Source organism: Ruditapes philippinarum, unplaced genomic scaffold (genome assembly GCF_026571515.1).
Source record: "Ruditapes philippinarum isolate M1 unplaced genomic scaffold, ASM2657151v2 ctg292_1_1_1_1, whole genome shotgun sequence".
NCBI classification, from domain to species: Eukaryota; Metazoa; Mollusca; class Bivalvia; order Venerida; family Veneridae; genus Ruditapes; species Ruditapes philippinarum.
Window position 1 is genome coordinate 181180 of NW_026861516.1, and position 13870 is coordinate 195049.

The window sequence follows — 13870 nt, forward strand, 5'->3', positions numbered from 1 at the left end:
GCATATTAGAACTTTGGACTGGTTACGGGTGTCATTGAGAGTTTATCAGCTTACTCTTTATCAACCCCTGAATACCTCAAAAATATTTTTTCCTTTTAGTTCGGTCCATGACCGGTGTACAAAAGATCTAGTGTCAAACCTTGTGTCAAATTATCATTTTTTTGTAACAACCGTCTTTAATTCTACATGAAGTAAGCAGGAAGTTTAGGTAAAAAATCTTTTGCCTTCAATGGTATTCTTTTGTGAAACGATCTTCTACAAGAGTTAAGAAATATCACCTGCTTGACCAAATTTAAAAATGCCATCAAAGTCCACTTAATCCATCAGCTTGAGTTTTATCCTTTTGTTTGATGTTAAGCTGTTTAAATCAGTGCTTTTAAATGTTTGTATGGTGTAACCTTTGTGGTATATAAATTAATGTGATACCTAAGAATCTTGATCTCTGTTTGCTGTAATCTCTGTAATATCCTTATTACAATAACTATTACGTAATACATATAATTATCATGATTCAACATGATACATTCCATAATGAAACTATCATCATTTTGTTGACAAACTTGTACAACGCCACCAATGACAGTGACAATGGAAATAAGGAGAAATTTATTTCCCTTTTTATGTAATATCTTATAATGGTGTGCAGTTGTTATTATAATTTTAAGATAAAGTACATGTTGATTTAATATTCAATATAGCCTGTCTGTTGCATTATGCATCTCATTTCTTGTAATGTTTTAAATGTATATGTTCACTGTACTGGATTAAAACCTTTAGAAAATCATCACACATTTTTCTTAACTGAAACATTTTTATGCAGGACTTCAACCATTAATTAATGAGGCTTCTGCATTATATTTAAAATACAAATGTCTCACTCGCAAACACTATGGTGGTACTATAGACGTTTTGTGTTTTGGCAATTATTTGTAGCATGTAGTATTGCCTAAATACCGGTTCAATATTCAGTTGATTTCAAAACGCTAGACAGAACACAACCAGTACTATAAATACATTAACTGACTAAACTTAACTAAATTAAATTCACAAAATATATTATGATGTAGGTGATACTCAAACTACATATATTGAAACAGTAAATAACAACGTGAAAAACAATAAAAAAATCTTTATTTATAGTTGAACATTTTAATTACTAGCAAAAGGGTTTGAGATATGCATGTATATATGAATGAAAATAAATGTGTATCGATAATTTTGGCAAAAAGTAAGTAAAAATTACTCAAAATGCCCAATAATCTAAATCATTCGTGTATACATATTTTTCGAAACATTAATAGAAAACATTATGTATTATATATAAAATGCACAGCATACATTATCCTAACAAAGAGATACAGTCTGAATGAATTGTGATATAATGAATAAGTTAATGAAAACACAATATTACAATGTATGTGATTTATGTTAATTCACATTTATTCTCTTTTTTGCATAATATAAGCAATTGGAAACGGCGCTGATTGGGAACGATACTGTTGCAGCATTTGCCACTTCTATAAAGCCAGGCCAATCGGCAAATCTGTGCAGTTTGACCAAAACTCTATTCTATTAATAGTTTTTTGTTTGTTTTTTTTTCTTGCTGTTGTTGTTTTGTTTTGTATTTTGATATATTGAAATCCCTTACACTTTGAATGGACTGTTCCAAAATCAAGGCAGGGCAAATCCATAATACAACATATACAGATTAAGGGTAAATTTGAAACAAATACAACATGAGATCTTGGCTAATCAGGATATACTTTGCATAGGGATATGACCTCCATCGAGGCTCTTACAGAATTGGAAAATGTTATATTTCAGTCTCATGTCTATCTTAATATATGGTAAATTTCCTAGAGTTTATTGCGCTGTGTTAACTTGACATTTAATTGATCATCACATTCTTTGTACCTGGAAAGTATACTGTGGGTTCATTTTTTCTTTTTTTAGTCTTCCCAGTTTGAAGAAATGAAATTATGCACAATTGTATGAGTCTGATTGTTCATTACACCATACTTTGATACAACTCGTTTCTATAAGTCGTTTAGGACATACATATTTCAATTTTAAAACTCATTCAATTTCTTCCATCTTCGCTTAACTGAAAAAAGATGCATTTGTACAATAATGGAGTGTGAATAATCGTAAACTTGCTAGTAATTAATAATGCAAATATATTCATAAAAGAATATACTATTTGCTATGTTTTCTTTTTTAATCAAAAATACTTATCTTAAAGCTCATTTAAAACAAACACATACTTTTGATTTTCGTTCACGTCTTTTTATAATCAAATTTATCAAAAGCCTTATTTTCGAATCCAACTTGTGACGTTTTCACACTGTTACCATTATTTACACCATATCTGTATGTATTAAGAATACTTTGTGATGGTGCAAAACACGGAGGTTCTTTTGGCAACCAAGAATTTTCACAGACTGCAATTTCATATGAATGTCTGCGCATCATTTTCTTTATAGCAAGACACTCTGTCGATAAATGATCAAGATTCCGTTTCCTTCGAAAGTTTGCGTCTTGAGATTTAGCGCGTTTAGGAACTACATTTTGACCGGAAGGCACGTATTCAGCAGTTACTTTTGATTTCTTTGAAGTTAAATGCGGGTTCTCGTCTATAGTATTAATACGCGTGGTACTATGATTAAATGTTAAGTTATCAACACCTGTATCAACAGAAAACACTGAACATTCGGCATGGTCTTTAACATCATTTAACATTGAAGTACCATTCGAGTATCTATCATTCATCAAACTTTGGGGTTGATTATGAGATGAAGTCATTGGTTGATTTTCTTCTATACTTAAGTCGTTTTCTTTATCTCCATTTCCTTTTTCAAGTTTTTCTTTTCTTCGCATGTCTCTTCGTTTTTGTATACGTGACCTATCCCTTAAACAAACAAGAATATTTTGGAAAATTTTAAATTGTGTATGAATAATTTTGACGAATAAATACCAATACATTTCATGACTTGTAAGTCTCCATGTAGGACAGCATTTTGTTTTTAATTTAACAGTAACTGTATGTTGTAAATCTTTGAATTCCAGATGCACTTTAATGCATAATATTACATAATTTAAGAATAAGGTATAATTCGTTTTATATACGTTTTATTCAATTTTGAAATAAATAAATAAATAAATAGTAACATCATAATTTCCATTCTGGTATTTATAATATGAAGGTTAGTATTCTGATAGCTTTTTCGTTATCAGTTTGACTTCCTGGAAAATTAAATTACTGAATATAAGAAGAATTGTCATTGGCCATTTTAAAATTACAAACTGAAATCGGTCAATCTCATTGGTCATTTTAAAATAAAACGTAAAGGATATGTCTAACCATTCTAAAATAAAATGTAAAGGTTAGGTCTTATCATTCTTAAATAAAATTAATGATAGCTCTAAAATAAAATATAAAGGATAGTTTTTGCCACTATAGAATGAAAAGTAAAGGATAGTTCTAAAATAAAATGTTTAGGAATGAGGATAATTTTTATAACTTTTAACTTAATTTGTGAATAATTATAAAATTTATAAAGTCAAACATGAAACCAGTAAAAAGAGACACCTAAAATAGAACTTATCCTTCTTTGTTTTTTGTTTTGTTTTTGTTTTGTGTGTGTGGGTTTTTTGAGGGGGAAGGTGGGGGAAGGTTTTAACTGAACTGGAAATTTGTTTTGTTTGTTTTCGAGATTTTTTTCCATTTGATAGAGTTCTATAACGATAATCTGTGCAAAATTTCAGATTATTCGTTCACTCCTTTTTTCTAAAGTAATTTCATTGCACAAAAAGACATAAAATGAAAAACATTCAACGCTTTCATCTTTCATTATCTTTCATTATAATTTCATATTTTCGTATTAACTGCTTGTTTTGATCTATGTAAGATTTTCATTTGTTTTTGTTATTTTTTTTAGCTTTTGGGCTCCTTTAATTTAAGAGTAATCGGCAATTCGAGAAATACGTAAAGTGTAAATTTAGATAAACTTACCTTACCGCCTTTATTGCAGAAATTATGCATGTGAGAACAAACACTGAGCCAAAAATTGCACAGAATACAATTCCTGACATTCCATCAAGAGCTGCCATTGTAGATTAAACTTTAAAAGTATCAACACTATTCAATCTTTAAAATCAATTCCATAATGTTCTCCTGTAAAATCCATTTCTCGATAGAAAAATCATCATCGTATACTTACGCTCATATGGTTACAAGTCCCTTTTTTAATTTTCTCTTTTCACATCAGCAAGATAAAAATAAATATCATCAATGTCTTTTTTACCTGATTGTACTGCACTGGTTTTCTGAATACTTAGTTATATATCCCACACTTTTTATATCCTAGACATGTACACGTTTGATGTGTGCATGCTACTCAGACATTATTATCCATTCTTCTGGCAGCCATATCATTTAGCACTGTAGCATGGATATAATTAATATACGAGTTTCCATTTATGGCATCTGCCATATTTTGTAATTTTTCACCAATTAAGAAATTTTCCTCTGAGGATATATTGTTTCACCTAACGGTATCTTGATTCAATATCATCGTATTTCATTCGTGCACTATCAGCATTCTTCTTTTCAGTAGCAATCAGACTTTGTTTCGTGAAAATCCTATTATGAATAAGTAAGTGCTCGTAAAACTGATACACCTAATTTAGACACGAGAATCAACCACGTGGCTTTAAATCACAACATTCATATCAAATGATTAGAAAGAATTGCTTAAGATTTCTTCAGTTCGGAGAGAATTTGGATTAGGTTATCCTTTAAACATACTTTCAAAATGAACCGAATAGTGTGAAAGTTGTTTTGATTAATCCAGAAGCCAATCTGCTATTCCTTATTTCCGTATATCTGCCCCACTTTGTAGTAACAGAAGATGTTTTTATCTGGCATTCAGTGTTTTCTTTTGATTTATTGATATACACTTACTTCTAGTATGCATTTCAGTGATAAGACTTGGCGCTGTTCAATATAATATTGTAGTATTTTCCTATAAAGCAGTTAGCAATGGCGGTAACAGATGTACTATAGCAAAAATACACCTGAAATAGAAATGACAACAATAATGTACCGATCAATGATACTGATTCTGAGCACGCAATCCTTCAGAATCGCTTTGTTATCAAATTAACTAATTGATATACGTAAGCAATGTATGTAGGCCCTTGTGGCGTATTGGCTCACAATTCTATTCTTGGTGTAATAAAATACATATACCACGATTAAGTATACATATAATTGGAAAAAATAATGTCCTAGATTGTACGTGTTTCACATTATATATCACTGTGCCCGATAATTATATATAATGTGTACCAATAACCATTGTATTACTACGTACATTCTTGCTAATTACTTTTTTCTGATGGTTTCAATAATTCTAAATCAGTTTTGATTTTTTAAATTGGCCGATGTATGTTCTAAAAGTGTGGCTACGGTACATAAGAAAAGGTAGAACCTTTAGCATGTGATATGGAACCTATGATGGAGAGTTGTATATTGTTTAGTTTTTTGTTTGAAAATACATGTATCCAAAAGATAAATTTTATTTATTCATACAGAATGCAATGTATATGTAAATGCTACCAGCAGATGTTGAATTGAAAATATACATATTGTATGTAATATAATTCTAATGTCTGCACCATCTAATTTAAACTGAATTTGTGGTTGGTGATTAGTACATTTCATTGCATATTTTATTGATCTTTTTAATTCTACATTACAATATTGGTTTGGTCTATATAGTTGAAGTTGTTGTTTCATTCTTTCGCTTTATCTTATGAATGTCTAAAAAAAGTTCCAAACAAATTTAAGCATTGCGTATCATTTTTTAAGTTTCAGATGTAAATGAAAAACACTTTTACTCACTATTGTTACAATTTCTAACGTTTTTTTATGCGACCGCTTTCCATATAATACAATATGCAACAAAAAGAATTCATATCTAGCTGTGACACTATAATTACACAATACGATCCGCAGCAGACCACACGATATCAATCTATTTTATGGTTATAAGAATAAAATTGAACCCGATCTTAATTGAAAGAGGGTCTATCTAAGGAACAAAGTGGTAACATATTAAGAGGACAAATATATCCACGATGTTAATGTTAAAATACTTTATCACTGTCTTGATTGAATAATCACAATGTCATTGGCGTTTCTCATAAAATAACTCCCAGATGAAATAAAAACAAAAAAGTGACATAAATTATCTTTAGCCTGGAATTTTATATTATATTTTATCGCTGTCAGATATTTGTTTATCTTTAATTTACAACAAGAAAAAGACAATGTTATGCAGTAATTACAAATGAGCCGCGTCAGACACACAAACAATCATTTATGGTTTGCGAACAAATGGATCCAAAACAGGCGTCCATCTAAGGCAAGTGTCTATCAAGGACCATATTTCCGATTATGTTATCTTCTACCTTTTCTATGATTTGATAACAACAGCATGGTTTCTCTAAATCAACTCGCAGATGCGCAGGCTAGGTTGATCCCTGCTGGATTTTAAAACGCTCAGATATGTTTTGTTTTTTCAGACACCTCTCAAATGATTGTTTATACACTATGACGTCTTAGATATAAAATCAAGACTATATGAAAATGTGCCTAGATGTATATGTACCAGCTACTTTTTTGAACTTCAAAGCACATTTGACATTTTAACATGCACACTTAGTCATATTCCAGCATAACCCTGAGTATAAATTACAAATCAAAAATTAACAATGGACAAAATATTGATACGCTGTTTTACCTTTTATCTGGATCCAGCAATTTCAACACTAAATGGAATTGATATAATAATAAACTTCATTTTATTTGAAGAAGACAAAACGTCAAAAACTAAAGAAAAGCGTTTGTTTTTAATGAACTGATTATATAAATGGAATTGATGTTATAATTTCTGTTTAACTCCCTTTCATCTAGATTAACAATGTCAGTAAAGAGCGAATCAATATTCATAACTGTTACAATACCGATTATATCAAGATATCTTATCAATCAAAGCACGTAAAGCGTATATTAAACGGAAAACAATTTATATAGCCTATAAAATGCTGGGATTTTCTCACAAGATGTTGTTTTATCGATAACGTATGTTCAAATCAGATTAAAAAAAGAAAAACAAAAGAAAAACAAAAAAACTTTACATGCAATAATATATTTTTGAATTTCAAAGCTCATAATGCGTTTATTATGCGTTTATAATGCGGAAAGCAATTTATATAGCTCATTATATGATGAGATTTACTTACAAGATGCAGTTACATCAGTAGTATGTAACCAACAAATTTAACAATAATAATATCACTTGAAACTGAGGAGTCCACTTTTTTAACACGTTTAGCTATAGTTATTATATTATCATTTCATATTTCTAGTAATTGCCATACGAGCATTCGTGTTTTACTAAAGAATAGCATAGAAATATACTCCGGTGAACTGTCAAAAGCTATTTAGATCTAGTTTCAATCATGCGATAGAGTAATAGGAAATAAAATAAAATGACATGTCTTCTTTAACTATCACGACATATGTTGATAAAGCATTATAAAAGTCGCTGAAATGTCGCTAAATAGATTATTATATGTTTGGTCTAGTTATATTTTAGTAAAGATGTTGTTGTAAAGATTCCTAATGCTATAAAACTTTCGAAATATTAATGCAGTTAAATAATTCCCATCCATATTTAAATATAGTGGAATTTCTATAAAAAAATAAGTAAGAAAGGGAGAGAGAGAAAGAGAGCAGTGCAAATTATACTTACCGCGCATGTAAGTAAATTCAGTTGTTTTTTACTGTTAAACGTATAACAAATGTATCACCTGTGAACGAAAATCACATAAATAATAAATCACATGTTGTTTCACAGTCAGCTCATGGTATAAAAGGTAAAAATCTATATACATACAACGTAAACATGAAATATGCTCATTTAGCGCCTTGTATTATTCAATAAAAGCAAACCCGTATAAGAGAATGAGAGCGGGAGAGAGGAAAATGATATCGACCTATACAAGTTGACGTTTAAGCTAGTGAAATATCGGATTATTTTCTTCATAAATTCTCCCTGTTCTGTTTTCTTTTAATGAATGATAGTAATTAACCGCTTTTTTTATAAAAAAAATAATTTGGTCTGGCGTTTTGACAAGAATACCACATCTAATTGCGATTTTTAATTTCTATACGACAATAAATTTGCTTTCATATTTCTATTTTGGTCTGTTACATACTTATCATTGCTTTATGTAAAAGAGTTCACAGAAAGGGAACCAGCAGACTGTACCAAGCAAAAACACGTCCCGGGTTATCATCTATCTTAAATTGCAGACAACTAATGAACTTTTCCCACTAATAATATACATGTAGATACAATTTTAATTGTGTCACTTTTTGTAAGTTTATAATCAATTCATTTCCTTAAATGATGGTAGTTTATATGAGCCTGTAATTATTGTGTAAAAATGGAAAAATACAAACCCGACGCATCAGACAGAAAAATCCGTACTGCATACTAGTGGTCCGGTTTCGTTGGTTTCGCCAGTCTAGAGCATACAGTCCTGGCTATTGCTCGGTTGATGGACAAAATAAAGAAAAACAAGGATATACCGCGATACCGAAAGATACACTGTAAGCTGCTGAAACCGGTCTCGTTGGATTTACCAGATCACAGAGCACACGCATGTGTGATTTATTCATAGCTCGAGCGCGGCTACGGGAAGCAGTGAAGAAAAAAGAAGAACCTGTGGTCTTGAAAGATAAATAGTCGGACCGAAAAAGCAAGTCCGTAAGAGGGTCTGTTCTTCTTTGTTTTAAGAATATGTTTTATTTCCAAATTGTACAACATGTAAATTTACAATAAACAATCAACCACAATGATAACTTTTGTGGATCGTAGCACAAGTCAAATATTGATATGTTTAATACTTGCAAAAGAAAACATATATTCAGTTAGAATAATATATACCGAACCAGAGCAGATAGCTAATTAAATATATCCATTTGTTAGTAATATTGTCTTATGAATAAGGAACATTTTATTTCACAAACATTTCATTGTCACAAATATTTCATTGTAATGCGAGATTAGTTTGCGGGAAATGAGATACAGAAGAAGTGGACATCAGTTTTTTAAACTTTTGGAAACTGGGATAATGAACTGACTTAGGTGCTTGTCTCTACACAAGATATGGCATGGAAAGGTAACAAAATACATGATTCTGATAAGATCATAACGAGGGCATGATTAGAAAAGTGCTGCATTGTCTCTATTTCGTCACAACGAAATGGACTTCCTATGAAGGAAACATTTCAGGGAGCTACAATCTAAAAGAAGGCGTACTTGTAATATTTGTCTTGAAGGACTTTCTACAATAAATAAAGTGGATTTATTATACATTGATTAAAAGCAACTAACGTTGCATTCAATGAATTGCTCCTGCGCTAAATAATACTAAAGGTAGCAATTAAGCAAGTATAAATACGAAGAAATGTTCAGTGGTGATATATAATGTGTTTTTGTCAATGCTTCTAGGTTTTGTCTGTAATACTGTCATGTTTTCAGGTATAAACGAGATCATGGAGGATGGTATCGAACAGCAGTCAAGTAAGGCGTCGGAAACAAATGCATCTGTTTCGTTCTCCACAAAAACATCCTGTAAATGTGAATTGAAAAGACGAAAAGAAAATAATGAATAAATAATAAGTTGATGGTAGTCATAGTGAGACTTTTGGTACGGAAAATATAATTGAAGTTTTTTATTTATCTATCTATCTCTGAGTACTGCCAACCCCTCTCTCGAGTGTTATAGGCAGGAAATTGTGCGCGTCGGGTGTGTTAGTAAAAGGTGTGAGAGAAAGTAAAAACCTGAAAATGAACATGATCAGGACAGTGAGAGACAGTCATTGTTAAAATATTTTTATTAGTAAGGGTGAAAGAAAGATTTAAAAGTAAAAACACAACAAGTCAACTAATACTGTATCTTAACCACTGCCTGTTTGTATTGATCTAGATCAGGCAGGGTGACAATGTTCCTTGGGAGCTGGTTCCAAAGTGTGATACAGTGGGGGAAGAAGGAGAACTTATGGTAGTCTGATGTGACCTGTATTTTTCTAAGAGAGAGGGGGTGCATATGTCTAGTAAGCCTAGATGGAGTTTTAATGTAGGTGGGAAGGCTAATGGCTACTAGATTATGGTAAATTTTAACAAACATAATAAGTCTAAAGTCTAGTCTGCGATGCTCGAGAGAACGCCAGCCAAGATCTTTCTGCATGGCTGTAACTGATGACAAAGGGGAGTAATCCTGTTTTACCAAGCGTATCGCTCGTCTTTGGACTATCTCTATTTTTTGGATGTTTGATTGTGTGTAGGGGCTCCAAACAGTTGATGCGTATTCTAACTGGGGTCTTACTATGGATTTATAAGCTAGTTGTTTTACTTTTTCATTTTTTGTATTGATATTTCGTTTTATGAAACCTAGGGTTTTGTTTGCATTTGATGTAATTCTTGAGATATGTGTGTTGTAGTTTAGGTCTGTGGACAAGTCAAGGCCAAGGTATTTTGAGCTAGGAACTGGTGTTAAAGCTTGGCCATGAAGGAAGTACTTGTTGTTGATGACTTTTTTTGTTTTTAGTGATGTGAAGGACTTGACATTTTGAGGGGTTGAATTCCATGTCCCTCTCCCTTTCCCATATTTGCATCTTATTAAGATCCTCCTGGAGGGATTGTGAGTCTGAGGACGAGTTTATAGTAATGTAAACCACAGTGTCATCAGCAAAGAGGCGAATTTGAGACTTGGAGACAGAAGATGGAAGTTCATTAATGTAGATCAGAAAGCAGAGTGGACCGAGGACGGAGCCTTGGGGGACACCAGAGTTTACAGGGACTTCTGTAGAGTGTTCATCTTCCAGTACAACAGTTTGGCTCCAACCTATCAGGAAGGAACGTGTCCAATTGAGAATTTGTGTGGAGACACCGTTTTCTTGAAGGGTAAGTAGAAGTTTACGATGATTTTATTTATCAAAGGCTTTACTAAAGTCACGGAGAATAAGATCTGTTTGTTTCCCTGCTGAGATGTTGTTGACAAGGGAGTCTGTTAGTTCAATAAGCTGTGTTTCACATGAGCGTTTCTCCCTAAAGCCATGTTGAAGGTCGAAGAGAATGTTGTGATTACTGAAGTTTGAAGAGAGATGTGAGGCGACAATGTGTTTAAGCGTTTTGCAAAGGATACATGTTAATGAAATCGGTCGATAGTTGGCTGGATCTGTGCTGTCACCTTTTTTGTAAATAGGGCAAACATAGGCTTTGGTCCAGTCAGAGGGAATTGTACCAGAGGATAAAGATTTTTGGAATAGAATTGTGATGATATCTGTGATTTCATTCCTCAGTTCTTTGAGGACAACCGGCCGAACAAGGTCTGGGCCTGCAGCTTTATCTATCTTTAGGTTGGCAAGAAGTTTCAGCACCCCATTTTTGCTGACAGATATATCATCCATTTGAGGGTATTTACAGTATTTTTTGGGGTCAAGGTAATAAAGTTTTTGCATGCAAGTTTGTTTTAGAGACAGTGGAGAGGCACTGGAGAAAACTGATTGGAACTGCGTGTTCAATATATTGGCCTTGTCGCGGTTGTTTGATTTAAGATAGCCTGTTGTTTGGTCTTTGAGAGTTGTTACATTTTGGGAATCTTGTTTGGAGTTTTTTAAGTGAGAGTACAGTTTTTTAGTAGAAAATTTAGTTTGGGTGTCTGTTGGATCATTGTCATCAAGTTCTAATATGTGTTCTAAGTGTTGATCGTAAGATGTTTTGATTTGAGTTTTGATGAGTGCTTTCAATTTTTTGAATTTTTGTCTAAGTTCATGATTTGATTTATGTTTTTTTTAGTTTTTGTTATAGATGGTCTCTTTTGTCATGAGTTTTTTAATTGCCTTTGTCATCCAGGGTAGAGATTTTTTTGATCCTATTCTTTTTATTGGAACAAATTTAGTAATTCCAGTTTCAATTGTTGATTTAAATTGGGTCCATAGTTCTTCAACTGAAAGTGTATCAACTTTATGTATGATTTCTTGGCTAAATATCTGCATATGATTTTTAAATTCAGGCCAGTTAGCTTTTTTGTAGATTGGGCAGTTTCTTGGTTTTTGTTTGTTTATAATTGGTCTTGCGTGTACACTTGTTGTGATGATGTCATGATCTGATATTCCTGGGATTATTTCTGTTTTGTTGACAAGTGTGTGGTTTGAAAAAAGAGATCTAAAATATTGTTGTGTCTTGTGTTTTCATTTATCATTTGAGTAAGGCTATGATTTTCGATGACTTCAAGGAATTTATCATAAGTGGAGTTTGAATTAAAGCCAGATTTGTAAGAATAATTATGTTCTGAGTCCCATGTAAGTTTTGGAAAGTTAAAGTCTCCTAGAATTATTTTTGTGCCTTTAAGATTTCTTGTTAAGTCTAGTGATTTTTCAAATTCAAGTGTACTTTTTGTGTCGTTTTCATGTGGTTTATAGTAGGATGCGATGTAGAATGGTTAGTTACCTTTAATTTCTACCTTAACCCATAAAATTTCACAGTCAGTGCTTAGTTTTGGTTGTTTACATGAGATAAAGTTATTTTTTACAAGTATTAGTACACCACATCCTTTTCCGGTTTGTCTATCTTTTCGGTAGACTGTGTACCCTAGGGATGTTGAAAAGATTTCACTTGTAAAATGCTCTTTTTTCAGCCAAGACTCTGTTATGGTGACAACATCAGGGTTTTGAGAAAGAATCATACTTTGAAATTCATGCTTTTTGTACACAATAGATTGGCAATTTACACAAATAATTTTAATTTTCGAAACATAATTGTAAGTTTGTGGTTTGGATGTACTAGTGTGGGGGTGTGGGTCACATTTGTATCTGAAAGGCTTGAAAAACTATTTTGTGATGTAATGGATATTATACTTGAACTGGTGTTGGAATGGTTTAAACTATAACACAAAGTGCATGTCCATATTTTAAAATTATACTTTTATTTTAGACATTTAACAAAATGATTCCAGATGTTGATATTTTTCTTATATTTAAATATGCCTGTTAAGTGTCGAAGATTAAAGGAAAATTTAGTTTCTGGTGCAGATAAACATTATTGGTTTATTGTATCACATATAGATTAGATCAGATCAGTAACAAATTGTAAGGTACAAAATGAGTACAGAAAAGCAAAATACAAAAACAACAACTAGCCAATTACTTTCATTTACAAATGTACATAAAGACAAGACAATAAAGCAAATCAAACACAGTTACAAAAATACAAGTTTATAAACTTAAAAAATAGAACCTTTTATCGAAAAATGTAAGTCGGATACACCAAGAACAGGACAGTTGCAAGTTAAATGTTTACTGCAAACATTTAATAGCAATTTTAAGTCAAGGGAAACAACCTTAATAATAGATATGTATAGTTAACACTTGCTTGTATCCCTTATATAAGTCAGCGTACTTATTAGCAAATATTTCTCTTATGGACCGATCGACGTCGTAAATAGTTAGGTCTACCCTAACTAACTATGCGACATCAAGAACGATCTACTTAGTGAATGTGTCATTTATCTTTGATATACGACTTATTTGTAAAAATTACGGCAATAGTACTTGTCGGATCTGACTCGTATAGTCTTGGTTATCAGGAGTCGAGTTTCGAGCCTTGTACACTGTTTTGTAAGATATCAATATTAGGAACATTGTTGGTTTTCGTGTTCTTTGGTTACAGATCCCACACATTTTTTGCGATCAAAGTCAAGATGACCTTGACCCACCGACCGAAATATTCCT

General features: G+C 31.9%; 1 protein-coding gene across 1 annotated transcript; it reads right to left on the reverse strand.

The window, feature by feature from the left end:
• Positions 1 to 1109: 1109 nt before the first annotated feature.
• On the reverse strand, positions 1110 to 8028 carry LOC132715896 (uncharacterized). Its single transcript, XM_060699001.1, has 3 exons — positions 7821 to 8028; positions 4013 to 5076; positions 1110 to 2908 (listed from the first exon to the last, which is right to left on the reverse strand). The coding sequence occupies exons 2-3, from the start codon at positions 4108 to 4110 to the stop codon at positions 2278 to 2280; spliced, it is 729 nt and encodes a 242-aa protein (XP_060554984.1). The 5' UTR covers positions 4111 to 5076; positions 7821 to 8028; the 3' UTR covers positions 1110 to 2277.
• Positions 8029 to 13870: the final 5842 nt, after the last annotated feature.

Coding starts and splice junctions, on each gene's coding strand:
- LOC132715896 (XM_060699001.1), bottom strand. CDS start 4,110: ATGGCAGCTCTTGATGGAATGTCAGGAATTGTATTCTGTGCAATTTTT. Junction 2,909..4,012: donor TCTGCAATAAAGGCGGTAAG/GTAAGTTTATCT, acceptor TGTTTGTTTAAG/GGATAGGTCACGTATACAAA.